Here is a 20,609-nt window from a genome sequence, read left to right as displayed (position 1 = left end):
AAATGTGTCCCAAAGCCATGATATGCAAAACTGTGCTGCACACTGAAATTAAAGGAGCAATCTGCAATTGCAACATCCATTTTTGGATATATAAGTTAATGATATGGACCCATTGATTCATGAAGAACGTAACTTGAATGCCACAAGTTTATTTAAACTGTCGTACACCACCAGAACCCTAAATATAAGCTTGTTTTACTCTAATGTTTGTAAACAAATAAATGTAATCAAATACCATATAGCCTCAAAACATGGTTAAAACTATAATTTTGATATCATGGATGGTCAGTCCTTGCATCCATAGATCTGTCTGTGAATTTGAGAATGATTACATTTCTCCAGCCCCATCCCTCAGCTTGTTACCGAAACAGTGGTAGGGATTATTGTTTCAAATATGGATTATCCCTTTAATGTCATTTAGCTGATAACCTGGCTGTTAGTAGTTGTGTGATTGGGGTGTAATCGGTGGAGCAGACAGAGTCACAACCTCCATCCACCATGTGGAATGCCCTTATTAGGTTTCTAATAAAGGGAGGGAAACTAAACAAACAAACAAAATAAGGACCGGGTGTTGTTCAAAAGCCATCAGTGTTATGGCACTTGGTGGTCCCCTACAAGGAATGCATGTTTTATTTGCAATACAGTAGTGCTCTATGTTTGTTAACCTCCAGCAGCGCTCAGGGATGTTTCCTTTCCCAAGCCCTGACCATCGAGCACAGAGTGACAGCGGGGGTAGTTGAACTAAGGCCTCGCCTAAAGTTAACCTCTGAAGTGATCAGAACGATCTCTGCTAATATTTCCCAGGAGACCAGAGGGGAGCAACAAAAGCTGCTTAAGAGGGAGCCAGTTGTTTGATTGCTGTGACTACCAATATCCTGTAATCTATTGTCTATACAATTATGAAAGAAATCAATGGCCAACAGACATGTTATCTCTTAGGCCCAGACATTAGTGTGTATCCTACTGTTTGAAGTTTCACATAGGGCCAATAGTGCAGTACATGTGAGCTGGAGACACATGGCAAGGAGGTGGGGAAAACATTTTAGGGGCACGGCTCTAATCCTCAAACAGCCAATAAGAGGCAGACTGGACTGACCTCATCAGTTAGCACTCTAGTATCTTGGCTGGCCCAGCTGTTTGAACTGGCCACTGAATGAACCAAACTTTGTCAACTTCTCTTCCATTTTACAGACCAGCACTTACTCAGACTCCGAAGTGTTCATTTCCCTAGCACAGGGACACTGCTTGTCGTAGTGGAGGTAGAGGTTCTGTTCTATGGGAGAATCTCAGACATTCTAGACTTAGACTTCTGTAGAGGTCTTTTGCTTCTTACACAGAGAAGCCCTGTTCTGAAGTGCCTCACTCAGAGGAGAGCTCCCCATCTCAGCCTGTAGAGCTCATCTGGAACTAGGAGGAGCTGCTGGCAAGGTAAGATGCCACCAACCCACACATCCATATGTACATGTGGTTACTCTGCATAAGCTCTGAGATGTCAATTTGCTCTTGGAGAAGCGTTCTCATTTGCATGTAAAAAAAAAAAAAAAGATGTGTGAAAGGAGATGAGTATTTTCTTGAAAGGATCTGTTTAATGTGACACACATGTCAAGTTGTTAGGTGAGTGCATATTCTCTTTATAGTTTATGCTTTGTAAAAAAAAAAAACGAGTATTCTCTTAATTGTTCATGCCCTGAAAAGAAAAAAATGGTATTTTGTTTATTGTTCTGAAAAGCATTGACAGAAGTGGTCATGATCATGATGGCTCACCTTGGGATCCTTATGCTATTAAGCAGGATGCTTGAGGCATGTCTGCAATGGAAATCAATGGGGATAGCCTACTACATCAAATCAATGGGGATAGCCTACTACAAAACCACAATGCCTGTACTATCACTCTCATTCCTACCAAGCCTTCAACCTGAATCGCACTGCTGCTATTGTAAGGCTTTAGAAGACAATACTGAAATAACCTAATATTAGTCTAACAACCCAGCTTCTGTCCTGTGCTGTGATCCCCATCCATTTCTGTCAGTCACATATCCATTTGGAGGGCCATGTTAGCTTAGCAGCCAAAGTCCTGGGGCTTCTGAACACTACGCTCGCTCGCCTATCTGAAGCGGCAAGATGTCTGCGAGGGATTTAACCTTGAAGAAGTTAAGACATAGACCTTGTTGTGACACAGCCAATGTTCTATAGTGCCAAGAACGTGCCGCTGGGGCGTTTGAAGCAGCGTGTTCCGTCTCGAGTGGCACGGTCAGGCTGCCCACTTTGGCTGCTTATTATAGACCTTTAGCCAATGTGGGGTCCATTGTTCATCTTGACTCATATTTCATCCTCCATGCAGGCGGCTGTCTGCATATGATAAACCTAGAAACCAGGTTAAAGTGGAGTCTTTAACTAACATATTACTTACTTTGCAGAGAGTCTGCAACGTTGTCAGTCTTCTTGAGTAGATTAAATGGCCCCCCTTATTTATTTCAATATTATTAACCTTGATGTGTTGATTAGTCATTAATACACATTAGTGTGTGTCCTGACTTTCTCCTCCATTCATACATTAAAACAGAAAATCACTACTCAGTCTTGTCCGTGTGGGACTCAACGACCTATGTAAGCTCCTGCACAGAATGTACGCCACGCATGTGCCCTGGCTTGTGCCCTGGCTTGTACCCTGGCTTGTGCCCTGGCTTGTGCCCTGGATTGTACCCTGGCTTTTGCTCTGTACCCTGGCTTGTGCCCTGGCTTGTGCTCTGGCTTGAGCCCTGGCTTATGCTCTGGCTTGTGCCCTGGCTTGTACCCTGGATTGTACCCTGTGCCCTGGCAAATACATGTGCTGATTGAAAGACTGTTGAACAAGTAAACAATACTATTTTCAGACAGAGACATATCTTTGAGCTGACCTTTGTTTCCAGGACAGGAGGTAAAGCCGATAGCTGTAAGAGGACACCCAGCACATTGTATTCTCAACACCCATTTAACAGAACAGCCCACTCCCGATAAGTGCACTTTGGATTTGTGAAAACTCCTGTGCAATACAGTTTTCAAGTCCCAATTCAATAACATGTTATTTTATTCATGCTTATAACTGCATGATGTCGTTTAGTTCACTCTGTCACTCCAGTCCCAAGCCATTATATTTCCTGTATCAGGAGTGGACTGAAATGTTCCATTTCCACAGCATCACAGCAGTAAGCTAAGATATTCTTCACATTCATCTGCATCTCACTTCTATGAAACTGCTCACATTATAGAAAGTTTACTTACCTGCTCTCATTTATCATAGCTGTTCCGGTGAGAAAGTGATTTGCAACATGTCATGTTTGTACTGCGTCCTGCACAGTTAAAAGAGCATGCTGAAGTACCCAGAAGTCCTCATCAGATAATGGCTGAAATTTACGTTGATAGGGAACACAGTCTTCATCTTCCTTTCTCTCTCTACAGAGTACATCCGCGAAAAGGGGAAGATTGTAAACCAGCATAAGGATACACATTTGGTCGAATTAGTCTTTGATCTTTGCCTGGAGCGTGAATTACTTTAAGAGATTTCAATGGCAGCCTCCCCTACATTTAGGTAAAATTTGAGGGGAATCTTGGGATACCAATTCCAGACTGATATACTGTGCAACAACATGCAACATGTTGTATCCAACATGAATGGATCTGCATTATAAACGGGGTGGTTCGAGCCCTGAATGCTGATTGGCTGACAGCTGAGGTATATCAGACTATATACCACGGGTATAACAAAACATTTATTTTTACTGCTCTAATTACGTGGGTAGCCAGTTTTTAATATCAATAAGGCACCTCGGGGTTTGCGGTATATGACCAATACAGCACGGCTAAGGGCTGTGTCCAGGCACTCGGCGTTGCGTCGCGCTTAAGAACAGCCCTTAGCCGTGGTATATTCGCCATATACCACACCCCCTCTGGCCTTATTGCTTAAGTATAACACATAGGAACATCCTGAAAATGTTTTGTATTCAAACGAGAAACACAGAGGCTGTCATGCAGAAAGAAGCCTGCTGTATGTCATTGACTTATTATATTCCCTTTCATCAAAGCTCTGTCTGGAGGACTGTATTAGGAGGAAATAATGGGCTTTTGAAAAAGACGCCCCACTTTCCTCCAGATCTTCCGTATTTAATCAATGCAATCACATCACCCCAGCTCAACTCCTAGCTTAGCGTCACTGCTTCTCAAACTCTGGAAAGATACAGTACATGTCGAGGTTCCACTGTACAGTGCAACACACAAACTGCTAATCCTATGCTGTTTTCACCACCACAGAGGGCCATTACTTCCCTTAGATCAAGAGTCCTCTCCACAGAACATGCAGAAGCTCTAAATCATTACCCTCTTTATGAGAGCATAGCCCCGAGCTTCCTAGGAAGCTGAATTCAACCTGTATTCATGGTTTGATAAATGTGCACTGTGGATGGGTTCCTCGGTGTAAACAATATAGTAAGCCATTTGACTCTGCAGACGGGCCTGTATTCATAAGCTCAGAAGTGAGGGGGGAGTATAGTGGAGGGCTGGATTTACAGTAAAAAGAAGCTCCAGAAATGCCTCCCACACAATGAATATTGGGCTTTTTAGGATGAATCTTCTTGGCAAATGAAATTTATCCATTTACTTCTGAAACACTGAGGATGAAGTCCTGGATTCTGCGTTTCATACCACTGGTAAGAAATAATCATGCAAATGTGCTAAAGGTGAAACTATTTAAGTCAACATTTATCTTATATGATCAAGCCATTGAAGTTAACAGGACATGTGCATGCATTTCCGCTCTCTCTGTTTGATATTTAGTTCTAACTGCTATAGCATTGCCTTTCAGGACATTACCATGACACACCTGTGATACGTACCAGAGGTAGATATTCGGGGAGGAAATGGGTCCACCCTGTAAATAAACACAGGCTTATCTTGTGAAAGCAGCATGTGAAATCCTGCTGACATGAACCATACAGCATTGGCTCCAGTCATGCACAGTCCACATACAGTCTAGTATTCAAATCATTTTTCAAAGGAAATGAAATGAATCTGAATAGATAAGATACATTTTGCTTCTCAAATTTTTAAAGGAGGCAAAATGCACTGTATCTGACCTTTTCTTTTTTTACCCTGTTTTCTTCCCAATTTCATGGTAATCCAATTGGTAGTTACTGTCTTGTCTCATCGCTGCAACTCCCATATGGGGGACACCTTTACAGTGAGGAAACACCCAGATTTACCTTTATGATTAAATGTTTCTTTTCACATTGTGAAACATTGTTAACATAGTTCGATTACCCCCAAAAAACTACATTTGCATAGTGCCGGATGAACAATACCATTCTCAAAAGATTCTCGGATAACTGAATTCTAGCTTTGATGACGAGTTTCTGAAAATTTGATTAATCTTTCTCCCACAGGTGCCCATTGCTGTGTAGGTTCCTGCGCGCAGGATCTTGGTGAGCTGAACAGCAGTCATGCCGCCTGCCATGGGAGGACCCCAGGGGTACACCCCTCCAGAGGGGGGCTGGGGCTGGGCAGTAGTGGTGGGAGCCTTCATCTCCATCGGCTTCTCCTATGCCTTTCCCAAGTCCATAACCGTCTTCTTCAAGGAGATTGAGGTCATTTTCGACTGCACCAGCAGCCAGGTGTCATGGATCTCTTCCATCATGCTGGCAGTGATGTACGCCGGAGGTGAGCTGGAGAATAGATTAGGGCTAGCCTGGTAATTACTAGACTGATATCTGTGTACCAAACATTCATGTAAGCTCGCAAGATATGGCAGCTAGCAAGGCTAGAATAGTGCACCCCTACCGGAAATGTACATAACAATAACATATTTTATTGTAACACCTATTTAATTGTAACACATTACAAATGTACTCCAACTGTCTTTGCTTTCAGAAACAACAAAGCCAGTATGGACTGCATTTTTTGGTTCATAAATACATTACAAATGTATTGGAAACAGGTTAACAAGTGATTTCACAATTTTGTGTGAAGTTTCTGGGAGGGAGAGTCAGAGTGATAAGAGAGTGTACAAGAAGTGACCTGTACGATGCTCAGGCAGAGTGATGAGATAGTGTACCAGAAGTGACCTGTACGATGCTCAGTCAGAGTGATGAGATATTGTACCAGAAGTGACCTGTACGATGCTCAGAGTGATGAGATAGTGTACCAAAAGTGACCTGTACGATGCTCAGTCAGAGTGATGAGATATTGTACCAGAAGTGACCTGTACGATGCTCAGAGTGATGAGATAGTGTACCAGAAGTGACCTGTACGATGCTCAGTCAGAGTGATGAGATAGTGTACCAGAAGTGACCTGTACGATGCTCAGTCAGAGTGATGAGATATTGTACCAGAAGTGACCTGTACAAATCAAATCAAATTTTATTTGTCACATACACATGGTTAGCAGATGTTAATGCGAGTGTAGCGAAATGCTTGTGCTTCTAGTTCCGACAATGCAGTAATAACCAACAAGTAATCTAACCTAACAATTCTACAACTACTACCTTATACACACAAGTGTAAAGGGATAAAGAATATGTACATAAAGATATATGAATGAGTGATGGTACAGAACGGCATAGGCAAGATGCAGTAGATGGTATAGTGTACAGTCTATACATATGAGATGAGTAATGTAGGGTATGTAAACATAAAGTGGCATAGTTTAAAGTGGCTAGTGATACATGTATTACATAAAGATGGCAAGATGCAGTGGATGATATATAGTACAGTATATACATATACATATGAGATGAGTAATGTAGGGTATGTAAACATTATATTAAGTGGCATTGTTTAAAGTGGCTAGTGATACATTTTTACATAATTTCCATCAATTCCCATTATTAAAGTGGCTGGAGTTGAGTCAGTATGTTGGCAGCGGCCACTAAATGTTAGTGGTGGCTGTTTAACAGTCTGATGGCCTTGAGATAGAAGCTGTTTTTCAGTCTCTCGGTCCCTGCTTTGATGCACCTGTACTGACCTCGCCTTCTGGATGATAGCGGGGTGAACAGGCAGTGGCTCGGGTGGTTGTTGTCCTTGATGATCTTTATGGCCTTCCTGTGACATCGGGTGGTGTAGGTGTCCTGGAGGGCAGGTAGTTTGCCCCCGGTGACGCGTTGTGCAGACCTCACTACCCTCTGGAGAGCCTTATGGTTGTGGGCGGAGCAGTTGCCGTACCAGGCGGTGATACAGCCTGACAGGATGCTCTCGATTGTGCATCTGTAGAAGTTTGTGAGTGCTTTTGGTGACAAGCCGAATTTCTTCAGCCTCCTGAGGTTGAAGAGGCGCTGCTGCGCCTTCTTCACAACGCTGTCTGTGTGGGTGGACCAATTCAGTTTGTCCGTGATGTGTACACCGAGGAACTTAAAAGTTTCCACCTTCTCCACTACTGCCCCGTCGATGTGGATAGGGGGTGCTCCCTCTGCTATTTCCTGAAGTCCACGAGCATCTCCTTTGTTTTGTCGACGTTGAGTGTGAGGTTTTTTCCTGACACATTACTCTGAGGGCCCTCACCTCCTCCCTGTAGGCCGTCTCGTCGTTGTTTTTGGTAATCAAGCCTACCACTGTAGTGTCGTCCGCAAACTTGATGATTGAGTTGGAGGCGTGCATGGCCACGCAGTCGTGGGTGAACAGGGAGTACAGGAAAGGGCTGAGAACGCACCCTTGTGGGGTCCCAGTGTTGAGGATCAGCGGGGTGGAGATGTTCCTACCCTCACCACCTGGGGGCGGCCCGTCAGAAAGTCCAGGACCCAGTTGTACAGGGCGCGGTTTAATAACGAGTTTGGAGAGCACTATGGTGTTAAATGCTGAGCTGTAATCGATGAACAACATTCTTACATAGGTATTCCTCTTGTCCAGATGGGTTAGGGCAGTGTGCAGTATAATTGCGATTGTGTCGTCTGTGGACCTATTGGGGCGGTAAGCAAATTGGAGTGGGTCTAGGGTGTCAGGTAGGGTGGAGGTGAGTGCTACCGGCGATAGTTGTTTAGCTCAGTTACCTTAGCTTTCTTGGGAACAGGAACAATGGTGGCCCTCTTGAACATGTGGGAAAAGCAGACTGGGATAGGGATTGATTGAATATGTCCGTAAACACACCAGCCAGCTGGCCTGCGCATGCTCTGAGGACGCGGCTGGGAATGCCGTCTGGCCTGCAGCCTTGCGAGGGTTAACACGTTTAAATGTTTTACTCACCTCGGCTGCAGTGAACTAGAGCCCGCACGTGCTGGTAGCGGGCCGTGTCAGTGGCACTGTATTGTCCTCAAAGCGAGCAAAGAAGTTGTTTAGTTTGTCTGGGAGCAAGATATCGGTGTCTGCGACGGGGCTGGTTTTCTTTTTGTAATCCATGATTGACTGTAGACCCTGCCACATACGTCTCGTGTCTGAGCCGTTGAATTGCAACTCTACTTTGTCTCTATACTGACGCTTAGCTTGTTTGATTGCCTTGCGGAGGGAATAGCTACACTGTATTCGGTCATGTTTCCTGTTGCCTTGCCATGATTAAAAGCAGTGGTTTGTGCTTTCAGTTTTGCGTGAATGCTGCCATCAACCCACGGTTTCTGGTTGGGGAAGGTTTTAGTGGTCACCGTGGGTACAACATCACTGAGGCACTTGCTGATAAACTCGCTCACAGAATACAGCGTCTACATCAATGTTGTTGTCTGAGGCTATCCTCAGGGCATATGCTCCGGACATTTTCAACATGTCCCTGATTGAGTCTGTAATACCAACATGTCTCAAGCAGACAACCATAGTCCATGTTTACAAGAACACAAAAGCAACCTGCCTAAATGACTACAGACCCGTAGCACTCACGTGCATAGCCATGAAGTGCTTTGAAAGGTTGGTAATGGCTCACATCAACACCATTATCCCAGAAACCCTAGACCCACTCCAATTTTTATACCGCCCAAACAGATCCACAGATGATGCAGTCTCTATTGTACTCCACACTGCCCTTTCCCACCTGGACAAAAGGAACACTTACGTGAGAATGCTGTTCATTGACTACAGCTCAGCGTTCAACACCATAGTACCCTCAAAGCTCATCACTAAGCTAAGGATCCTGGGACTAAACACCTCCCTCTGCAACTGGATCCTGGACTACCTGACGTGCCACCTCCAGGTGGTGAGGATAGGTAGCAACACATCTGCCATGCTGATCCTCAACACTGGAGCTCCACAGGGATGCGTGCTCAGTCCCCTCATGTACTCCCTGTTCACCCACGACTGCATGGCCAGGCACAACTCCAACACCATCATTAAGTTTGCAGACGATACAACAGTGGTATGCCTGATCACCGACAACGACAAGACAGCCTATAGGGAGGAGGTCAGAGACCTGGCCGGGTGGTGCCAGAATAACAACCTATCCCTCAACGTAACCAAGACTAAGGAGATGATTGTGGACTACAGCAAAAGGAGGACCGAGCACGCCCCCATTCTCATCGACGGGGCTGTAGTGGAGCAGGTTGATAGCTTCAAGTTCCTTGGTGTCCACATCAACAACAAACTAGAATGGTCCAAACACACCAAGACAGTTGTGAAGATGGCACGACAAAGCCTATTCCCCCTCAGGAAACTAAAATGATTTGGCACGGGTCCTGAGATCCTCAAAAGGTTATACAGCTGCAACATCGAGAGCATCCTGACTGGTTGCATCACTGCCTGGTACGGCAATTGCTCGGCCTCTGACCGCAAGGCACTACAAAGGGTAGTGTGTACAGCCCAGTACATCACTGGGGCTAAGCTGCCTGGCATCCAGGACCTCTACACCAGGTTGTGTCAGAGGAAGGCCCTAAAAATTGTCAAAAACCCCAGCCACCCCAGTCATAGACTGTTCTCTCTACTACCCCATGGCAAGCGGTACCGGAGTGCCAAGTCTAGGACAAAAAGGCTTCTCAACAGTTTTTACCCCCAAGCCATAAGACTCCTGAACAGGTAATCAAATGGCTACCCGGACTATTTGCATTGTGTGCCCCCCCCAACGCCCCCGCCAACCCCTCTTTTACGCTAGTGCTACTCTCTGTTCATCATATATGCATAGTCACTTTAACCATATCTACATGCACATACTACCTCAATCAGCCTGACTAACCGGTGTCTGTATGTAGCCTCGCTACTTTTATAGCCTCGCTGCTGTATATAGCCTGTCTTTTTACTGTTGTTTTATTTCTTTACTTACCTATTGTTTACCTAACACTGTTATTTGCACTATTGGTTAGAGCCTGTAAGTAAGCATTTCACTGTAAGGTCTACACCTGTTGTATTCGGCGCACGTGACAAATAAACTTTGATTTTGATTTGATTTACCCGGAACATATCCCAGTCCACGTGATCGAAGCAATCTTGAAGCGTGGAATACAATTGGTCGGACCAGCATTGAACAGGCCTGAGCACGGGCGTATCCTGTTTTAGTTTCTGTCTATAGGTTGGGAGCAACAAAAATGGAGTCGTGGTCAAATTTGCCGAAAGGAGGGCGAGGGAGGGCTTTGTATGCGTCGCGGAAGTTAGAGTAGCAATGATCCAGAATTTTGCCAGCCCGAGTCGTGCTTTCAATATCCTGATAAAATTTAGGGAGCGTTGTTTTCAGATTGGCCTTGTTAAAATCCCCAGCTACAATGAATGCAGCCTCAGGATATGTGGTTTCCAGTTTACATAGAGTCCAATTAAGTTCTTTCAGGGCCGTCGAGGTGTCTGCTTGGGGGGATATACACGGCTGAGATTATAATCGAAGAGAATTCTCTTGGTAGATAATGCGGTCGGTATTTGATTGTAAGGAATTCTAGGTCATGTGAACAAAAGGACTTGAGTTCCTGTATGTTGTTATGATCACACCACGACTCGTTAATCATAAGGCATACTTCTTCATAAGGCGCCCTTCTTCTTACCAGAGAGATATTGGTTTAAAAAGTATTTGTTTTCTTTCAAATACTTTGAGTGTTTGATTGAGCCTATAGGTTTGGATCAAGGGACCATTCCATTGGTTCCATTGAGACCAGGCAAGCTAAAGTATTAATAGAAAACAAATACTACTTGAACCCAGACCTGGCGCTTGCAGTGTGTAACAGCTGCCTAACAACACATGCGTTACATTGTAATTGTTACTGGTAACAGCTGTCCTACCACATCTTGGTAATCCCATGAAGTGAATTCTCATTGTCCTTTTTAAGTACCACTTAGACCTTATGGCTAAATAGTTAAGCATGTGTCCCAAAACGTGTCCGAGCATATCCTCCTACACTTACTGAGACAAGCTGATGTGTGACACTTCGGAAACGTCAACTTGGCTTCCTTTAAAAATATATATATATTTGATGCAAAAATGAAGCATAATGATAGCTATGATGACAAATTAGACAATGTCTACCATCATCCTTTTTTAAACAGATACTGTAACAGCACATTTTAACATGCATGGATCTGGAGGCCTCTATTAGGCATCCGTATTCACAGTGTACCTTTCATTGAGAATGCATACACTCTTTATTTTGCTCAGTGGATCGTTCATGCACGTCCTATTCTTCAAGTACAAACAGCTCCCGTAGTTTCCCACCCATTGACTGTGTGGAGTAAGGTCACTGGGCACCAGATCAAGATTAAGTGTATTGTCCAAAAGGAGACGGCGATGCCTGAATCAAACCACTGTCATTGAAATTATACAAATGGGTCTCTAGAATGCTTTTACTCTTCCATCCATTGAAGCATAGTTACTAACAGTGCAACAGTATCTGTCTCTACAGTCCGTGGATGGGGTTCCTCTCTTCCCATTGTACTTGTTAATGCTCTGATCAGATCAAATCAAATCAAATCAAATCAAATCAAATCAAATTTTATTAGTCACATACACATGGTTAGCAGATGTTAATGCGAGTGTAGCGAAATGCTTGTGCTTCTAGTTCCGACAATGCAGTAATAACCAACAAGTAATCTAACCTAACAATTCCACAACTACTACCTTATACACACACACAAGTGTAAAGGGATAAAGAATATGTACATAAAGATATATGAATGAGTGGTGGTACAGAACGGCATGGCAAGATGCAGTAGATGGTATAGAGTACGGTATATACATATGAGATGAGTACTGTAGGGTATGTAAACATAAAGTGGCATAGTTTAAAGTGGCTAGTGGTACATGTATTACATAAAGATGGCAAGATGCAGTAGATGATATAGAGTACAGTATATACATATGAGATGGGTAATGTAGGGTATGTAAACATTATATTAAGTGGCATTGTTTAAAGTGGCTAGTGGTACATTTTTACATAATTTCCATCAATTCCCATTTTTAAAGTGGCTGGAGTTGAGTCAGTATGTTGGCAGCGGCCGCTAAATGTTAGTGGTGGCTGTTTAACAGTCTGATGGCCTTGAGATAGAAGCTGTTTTTCAGTCTCTCGGTCCCTGCTTTGATGCACCTGTACTGACCTCGCCTTCTGGATGATAGCGGGGTGAACAGGCAGTGGCTTGGGTGGTTGTTGTCCTTGATGATCTTTATGGCCTTCCTGTGACATCGGGTGGTGTAGGTGTCCTGGAGGGCAGGTAGTTTGCCCCCGGTGGTGCGTTCTGCAGACCTCACTACCCTCTGGAGAGCCTTACGGTTGTGGGCGGAGCAGTTGCCGTACCAGGCGGTGATACAGCCCGACAGGATGCTCTCGATTGTGCATCTGTAGAAGTTTGTGAGTGCTTTTGGTGACAAGCCGAATTTCTTCAGCCTCCTGAGGTTGAAGAGGCGCTGCTGCGCCTTCTTCACAACGCTGTCTGTGTGGGTGGACCAATTCAGTTTGTCCGTGATGTGTACACCGAGGAACTTAAAACTTTCCACCTTCTCCACTACTGACCCGTCGATGTGGATAGGGGGGTGCTCCCTCTGCTGTTTCCTGAAGTCCACAATCATCTCCTTTGTTTTGTTGACGTTGAGTGTGAGGTTATTTTCCTGACACCACACTCCGAGGGCCCTCACCTCCTCCCTGTAGGCCGTCTCGTCGTTGTTGGTAATCAAGCCTACCACTGTAGTGTCATCCGCAAACTTGATGATTGAGTTGGAGGCGTGCATGGCCACGCAGTCGTGGGTGAACAGGGAGTACAGGAGAGGGCTCAGAACGCACCCTTGTGGGGCCCCAGTGTTGAGGATCAGCGGGGTGGAGATGTTGTTACCTACCCTCACCACCTGGGGGCGGCCCGTCAGAAAGTCCAGGACCCAGTTGCACAGGGCGGGGTCGAGACCCAGGGTCTCGAGCTTGATGACGAGTTTGGAGGGTACTATGGTGTTAAATGCTGAGCTGTAATCGATGAACAGCATTCTCACATGGCTATTCCTCTTGTCCAGATGGGTTAGGGCAGTGTGCAGTGTGGTTGCGATTGCGTCGTCTGTGGACTTATTGGGTCGGTAAGCAAATTGGAGTGGGTCTAGGGTGTCCGGTAGGGTGGAGGTGATATGGTCCTTGACTAGTCTCTCAAAGCACTTCATGATGACGGAAGTGAGTGCTACGGGGCGGTAGTCGTTTAGCTCAGTTACCTTAGCTTTCTTGGGAACAGGAACAATGGTGGCCCTCTTGAAGCATGTGGGAACAGCAGACTGGGATAAGGATTGATTGAATATGTCCGTAAACACACCAGCCAGCTGGTCTGCGCATGCTCTGAGGACGCGGCTGGGAATGCCGTCTGGGCCTGCAGCCTTGCGAGGGTTAACACGTTTAAATGTTTTACTCACCTCGGCTGCAGTGAAGGAGAGCCCGCAGGTTTTGGTAGGGGGCCGTGTCAGTGGCACTGTATTGTCCTCAAAGCGGGCAAAAAAGTTGTTTAGCCTGTCTGGGAGCAAGACATCCTGGTCCGCGACGGGGCTGGTTTTCTTTTTGTAATCCGTGATTGACTGTAGACCCTGCCACATACCTCTTGTGTCTGAGCTGTTGAATTGCGACTCGATTTTGTCTCTGTACTGGGACTTAGCCTGTTTGATTGCCTTGCGGAGAGAATAGCTACACTGTTTGTATTCGGTCATGCTTCCGGTCACCTTGCCCTGGTTAAAAGCAGTGGTTCGCGCTTTCAGTTTCACGCGAATGCTGCCGTCAATCCACGGTTTCTGGTTTGGGAATGTTTTAATCGTTGCTGTGGGTACGACATCGTCAATGCACTTCCTAATGAACTCGCTCACCGAATCAGCATATTCGTCAATATTGTTGTTGGACGCAATGCGGAACATATTCCAATCCGCGTGATCGAAGCAGTCTTGAAGCGTGGATTCAGATTGGTCGGACCAGCGTTGAACAGACCTGAGCGCGGGAGCTTGTTGTTTTAGTTTCTGTTTGTAGGCTGGAATCAACAAAATGGAGTCGTAGTCAGCTTTTCCGAAAGGGGGGCGGGGGAGGGCCTTATATGCGTCGCGGAAATTAGTATAACAATGATCTAGGGTTTTTCCAGCCCTGGTAGCACAATCGATATGCTGATAGAATTTAGGGAGTTTTGTTTTTAGATTAGCCTTGTTAAAATCCCCAGCTACGATGAATGCAGCCTCAGGGTGTGTGGTTTCCAGTTTACAAAGAGTCAGATAAAGTTCGTTCAGGGCCATCGATGTGTCTGCTTGGGGGGGAATATATACGGCTGTGATTATGATTGAAGAGAATTCCCTTAGGTGAATGTTGTCCCAGGTGTCTTCTGAGGCTGAGGAGATGAAATGATTTACATGAGAGTGGCAGGTGAGGCAGACTGTGTCAGCTGGTCTAGCTTCCTGTACTGACTGGGTTGAATCAAACGCTAGGTGTCAGACAGGTCTTCCCAGTGGAGCGTTGATACGCCTCTTTTCATCTGCATGACATTCAACGAACAGACAGAACAGTAATCAGAGGGACTCTTGTACTCAAGACTCGTTGTCCCACAAGAAGAGGTCTGAGGCTGGATTTTAAAAAAGCACTGTCAAATAGTGAACAGGCTGGTTTTCTCTCAAGAAGGGGAGATAAACTGAATAAACATATCCCCGGGGTATGATGCTGTTTTACAAAATGTACTATTTTTCCCATATTGATGTTGTCCTGTATACATTGTTATTAGCTGCACACTTCTACAGCATTTTCAGCTAGCTTATTAGTAGTGCCTATTTACAATAACATGTGGAAGAAAAACTACTGAAGGAGTAATTACCAAAACACTGAACTCTTGAGAGGATTAGTGCTGATATGTTCCATGTGTAGTACCACATACTGTATACGGTACAGTAGGTAAAGCTTCAGCAATAGCAGCACTTTATGAAGAACTCTTTAACGATTTCTGAACCATTTGCCTATTTCAGTATAGAGGGGACCAGCACCATGTGTACATACAGTATGTACATATGGTCCACTCAGAGAGATAAGCCGCCATTTCCCTACTAGAGTACATAGCTGCCATGGCTGCCCCCCACCAGACCAGTGAATGAATGCTATTTATTGTTCAGCAGCCCATTCCCTCAAAAGGTAGCACTTAGCTCAGGCGCACATTCAGGACCTGCATGGGCGAAAGCCAGGTCATTGGTTCATGCAGTAGCTTTGTCTCAGACGGTTCCCAGTTCTCCCACTCTGAATGTTACCTGTTAGTTGGGCTGTGGACACATGACTGCCTGGCTGGCTGCGCATGATGAGGAGCACATGACTGTGTGGGGGCTGACCTCTGACCTTTCTACAGGACCGGAACACACAAGCCCTGTCAGACTCAGACCCTAATGACGTCTATGACCCAATCCTGGCAGGCCTTAAAACGGGGGTTACAGCCAACAGTGCACAGCACACAATGTGTTCTTCTAGATTGTAGTTAAAGTATTCAATGAGTAATTGAATCAAATGGCTTTAGAAAGCCCTTTTTTACATTAACAGCTGTCAGTACAGGGGCAATCCATGCTCAATTTTGCATGTACGCTTACTGGTGCTACAGAAAATGGGTTGTGTTTCTTGGCTTATTCAGCTGTAAGTTACCATAAACATTTATTGTAGAGTGTTCATGTGTCACCCATGAACGCTACAAAAAAAATAATGTTTCTGAAAATGTATACATTGACTAAATAATGGGACAAAATCCTCTTGTCTTGACCTCTCTTTAATTTCTTTCCTATCCTTCTCATAATGTCTTATATTGTCAGGGTTGGTCTTAGGCTGCCTCCTCAGACTTTTCAACCCCTCACCAGCTCATCTTCGGAGAGAGAGGGGACAGGCTCTTTGTTGGTGTTTAGCCTCGCCTGTATTAGAATCTAAAAAGCCTTTGTCGTGTTCCGAGCTGGCAAATGAGTCTGGACAACCTCTAAACAAAAACTGTCACATTCCATTTAGGTTCCTTCAGTGGTGCCGGGATTTGGCAGGGAGGCTGAAGCGTCTTCCACATGGATCTTCGTTCCCATTTAGGCCTTGTTGGTATAGGCCAGACAGATGGTGGGCATGCAGCCAGCAGAACTCTGCATGCCATCTAAGCATATATGTTTACAAGTTGTAGTGAGCTAGGGGTTGTTAGGCTCATTTTATGGCCCATAGTTACCTTAAATTTGTGTTGCCAAACCCTCTGAGATTTAGCCAAACCTAAATGGAATGAATATGTTTCAGTCTAAGACTATAACAAAGTGGAGCTATTGTGAATGTAGCCTCCAAAGCTTCCAGGGGGAAGGTGATAGGGTATGTAGAAGTAGACCATTGATTAGAAAAACTATGCGTAGGCTATGTTTACCAAGTCATATCAGTAGAAAAACTATCTATTTCAACAGCAGTAGGAGGCTGAGTGGGACAAAGGTAGTGTCCCTCTCAATGTGAAGCTCGCATCTTTCAAAATGAAGGGATATTATTTACTATTACATGGGAACTATGGTAGATTACCCATAGGAAATGAGTGACTACGTGTAACCTGCTCTACTGTGGAGTACTTTAAATGTATTTTTTCTATACCCAACCTCTCTAGCACAACCACACATAAAATCCTGCACAGGATTTTACAGTAGCCTAGTTAGAAGTGCTCTTTAACGACAGAGCCCTATTCTTTTGTCATTCTCCGCACATACGTTAGGAATACACAAACTGTAGCCACACCTCACAATATCTTGTTTCATCGCGATTGTCTTGTTTTCTGTGCGATTGCATTGCCAACAGTGGCTAGACCAGAGAAATTGCTGCAGTGCAGCAGTGAGACAAATCATTGCAGAAGTTGTGTGGAAGCTCTGGCTGCACCAGCGTTTCTCAGAGTTGAGGCTTTAGGGACCTCTAGTGGTGAAATATAACATTTAAAAAAAAATATATATATATATATATAATAATAATAATAAATAAATAATTAATAAATAAAAAATATACTTTTCTTATGGTAGTCTAATTCGCATTTTCACCTACTAAAGATTTCAAATCACGTTAATCAAGGAAATTAATTCAAGATGCGAATTTGCAATCCTCTAAAGTTTTTCAAATTAAATTTCAATAGTCATTATGGTATAGTCAGTTATGCTTGGGCATATTTGCCTAAAGTGAATTTTCCCAACGTATGAATCATCTTCACTGTTTGCTTTGTATTTGTCACCTCTCAGGTCCTGTCAGCAGTATCCTAGTTAATAAGTATGGGAGTCGTCCCGTCATGATGTGTGGAGGACTCCTGTCTGGCTGTGGACTGATTGCTGCCTCCTTCTGCAACTCAGTGGAAGGACTTTACTTCTGTGTGGGAGTGGTCGGAGGTAGGCTTCTTTCATGGTTAGTGCTATCCGGGATCCTCGGGACGTCCCTAGCTTAAACCTTAACCCCTACCTTAACCCTTATCTTAACCATTTTACATTTCAACTTCAATGGAGAGTACGGACATCCCAAGGAACCCGAATAGCAAAGATATGTTCATTAGTTTACTGTTCATTAGTTGCTGCTGTTGAGGAAATGTATTGCCCTCTGGGGCCCTCTTTAGGAACTCTATTATCACTAGTATCCTGAATTTCTTTTCGGTCTGGTTTCATGTGTTACAGTATGTAAAATGAATAACTATGCAGTCTGATATTGGACTGAATGAATATATTTAATATATTTCAACAGGTTTGGGACTGGCATTCAATCTGAACCCAGCCCTTACTATGATTGGGAAGTACTTCTACCATAAGCGGCCCATCGCCAATGGAATCGCCATGGCGGGCAGCCCAGTGTTCCTATCCACCCTGGCCCCTCTCAACAGCTGGTTCTTTGACCAGTTTGGTTGGAGGGGCAGCTTCCTGATACTGGGAGGCCTGCTGTTCAACTGCTGCGTCGCTGGTTCTCTCATGAGACCCATCGGACCAATACCACAGCCTGCCGTGAAAAGTGAAGATGCTACCAAAGAGAGTACGACGTGTGGGCAGAAGTGCAACAGTTTTATCGACCTCTCGCTGTTCAAACACCGGGGCTTCGTGCTCTACCTCATGGGTAACGTCATCATGTTCTTTGGTCTCTTCTCCCCACTAGTGTTCCTTAGTAACTTTGCCAAGAGCAGGGACATCCCCAAAGAGAAGGCAGCCTTCCTGCTGTCTATCCTGGCCTTTGTGGACATGGTGGCCCGGCCCTCCATGGGCATTGTGGCCAATACAAAGTGGATACGACCCAGGGTGCAGTACTTCTTTGCCTGCTCTGTGCTGTTGAACGGTGTGTGCCACGTCCTGGCGCCCATCTCTGTGGACTACACAGGCTTCGTTATCTATGCCATCTTCTTTGGCTTTGCCTTTGGCTGGCTGAGTGCAGTGCTGTTTGAGACGCTCATGGACCTTGTGGGAACGCAGCGCTTCTCCAGTGCAGTGGGACTGGTCACCATTGTGGAGTGTGGGCCTGTCTTGTTAGGTCCCCCTTTTTTAGGTGAGTGCACACATGTATTTGTAGTTTACTTAAGCTCCTTGTTTCTATTTAAAGCATTCAATCATCTAACTGGTTTATTTTTCATGAAAAGCAAAGACTGTTAACTTATGATACAAGTTAGAATTCATATTTTGTTCTGTCACAGGGAAATTCAAAGACATCTACAATGACTACCAATACACCTACCAGAGCTGTGGGGTGATCCTTATCATTGCCAGTGTGTTCCTGTTTGTGGGGATGGGTATCAACTACCGGTTGTTGGACAAAGAGAAAAAAGAGGAGGAAAGGAAGGCTAAACTGGAGGGAAAAGAAGAAGAGTCCAACAGGGACAATGCTACCAAAGAAGCCACCAATGACAGGGTGAGAGCAGTTGACGAGACAAAAACTGAAGAAGAAATAGTCTAACTTTCATTGACATCAAATTCACGCATTCACATGGTATCTCAATACAGTCATTGAGATAATGTAGACATCAAATTAATTTGGTTCAAATCTTAGACAGCAATGTTCATGTAAACATATTTCTTCACCATTTCCACTTCTGTCATTGAATAATGTATTATCAGCATAATATGACTGTGTCAAGATACAACTGCCCTGTCAAAAAATACTATATTTTACAAATCTGGAGTCCAGATAGTACATTTTCTGCATAAGTGTTGTGATATATTTTAGAATATTATTATATGCAGGTAATTTCTATGTCTACACTGTATTTGGAATTTCAGAAGTCCACCTCAAATAACTACAATGTACAGTATTATTATGTGAAACACTTAATGGATATACTAGTGCTTTTAGAAGGTTTAATGAATCACTGTAACATTTTGTTCACACTGTCATGATGAATGGTAGGTTTCTTTCATCTCCGAAAGCATTGTTACATGAATAATCAGGCGTAGTCTCTTGATATTCACAGTTCTTCAATACATCTTCAAAACAATTATATTCCCGTGTTGACTGTACAGCTAAAAGCTAGAGACCGATAACAACACCAAAGATAATACAGTATGAAGACTTGCAGAAACTGCTTCTGCAATAGGATTCCCCAATCACACTTGTGGAGTTGTCACTATTTACAAAAATTGGCTATATCCAGGGGCGCAACTTTGGTTTTAGAAGTGGGGGGGACATAACCATTATTCTTTTTTTAATCCAGTCAGATAAACACTACAAACAGCATACCCAACCGCTCGGAGGCGTCCGCATGGTCCTAAAGCACACCGTTGCCTTGTTTTGTATCATATTCAAATAATAAAATTTGGGAGGGACAAAAATGCAATTTCAGAATGTGGGGGGGGACATGTCCCACTCGTCCCCAATGAAAGTTGCGGCCCTGGCTATATCGTTAAAATTATGTAAACAAAAATTGGCTTTTTGGTATTAATTTAAGTTTAAGCGTAAGGTTTGGTTAAGGTTTGGGTTAAGGTTAGGTTTGAAATCAGATTTTAAAAAGAGAAATTGCAGAAAAAGGCGGGGTTTAGCCATATTTATCACTATATGCCTCTGGTAACTAATGATGACCACATTTTGCCGTTAGCTAGCTAAACTCATGCGTAGAAACACATCATCGGGTCTAACGGTTGTCTTGCGCCAAAATGGGAACGTGTAGGCCCTAAAATCAATGGCACTAATTTAATATTTAAAAAAATTTACAAAAAAATATGTACGTGTCAGTTTATCACTTTCACGAGGTTGGAATAATAACTACTTTAGCCATTGGCTCGAATCTAGGATGTGCCTTTAGATTTTGAGAACATTTACAGAATTTTGCACTTCTATCACTGACTTCTC

General features: G+C 44.1%; 1 protein-coding gene across 1 annotated transcript; it reads left to right on the top strand.

Annotated features, from left to right (window-relative positions):
• Positions 1-1,126: 1,126 nt before the first annotated feature.
• On the top strand, positions 1,127-19,763 carry LOC139554655 (monocarboxylate transporter 1-like). Its single transcript, XM_071367651.1, has 5 exons — positions 1,127-1,428; positions 5,415-5,688; positions 17,540-17,683; positions 18,030-18,815; positions 18,961-19,763. The coding sequence occupies exons 2-5, from the start codon at positions 5,472-5,474 to the stop codon at positions 19,218-19,220; spliced, it is 1,407 nt and encodes a 468-aa protein (XP_071223752.1). The 5' UTR covers positions 1,127-1,428; positions 5,415-5,471; the 3' UTR covers positions 19,221-19,763.
• The last annotated feature ends 846 nt before the right edge of the window (positions 19,764-20,609 follow it).

This window comes from Salvelinus alpinus, chromosome 2 (genome assembly GCF_045679555.1).
Source record: "Salvelinus alpinus chromosome 2, SLU_Salpinus.1, whole genome shotgun sequence".
NCBI lineage: Eukaryota > Metazoa > Chordata > Actinopteri > Salmoniformes > Salmonidae > Salvelinus > Salvelinus alpinus.
The sequence above is the reverse complement of the archived record's forward strand: the minus strand, read 5'-3'. Positions and strand labels throughout refer to the sequence as shown.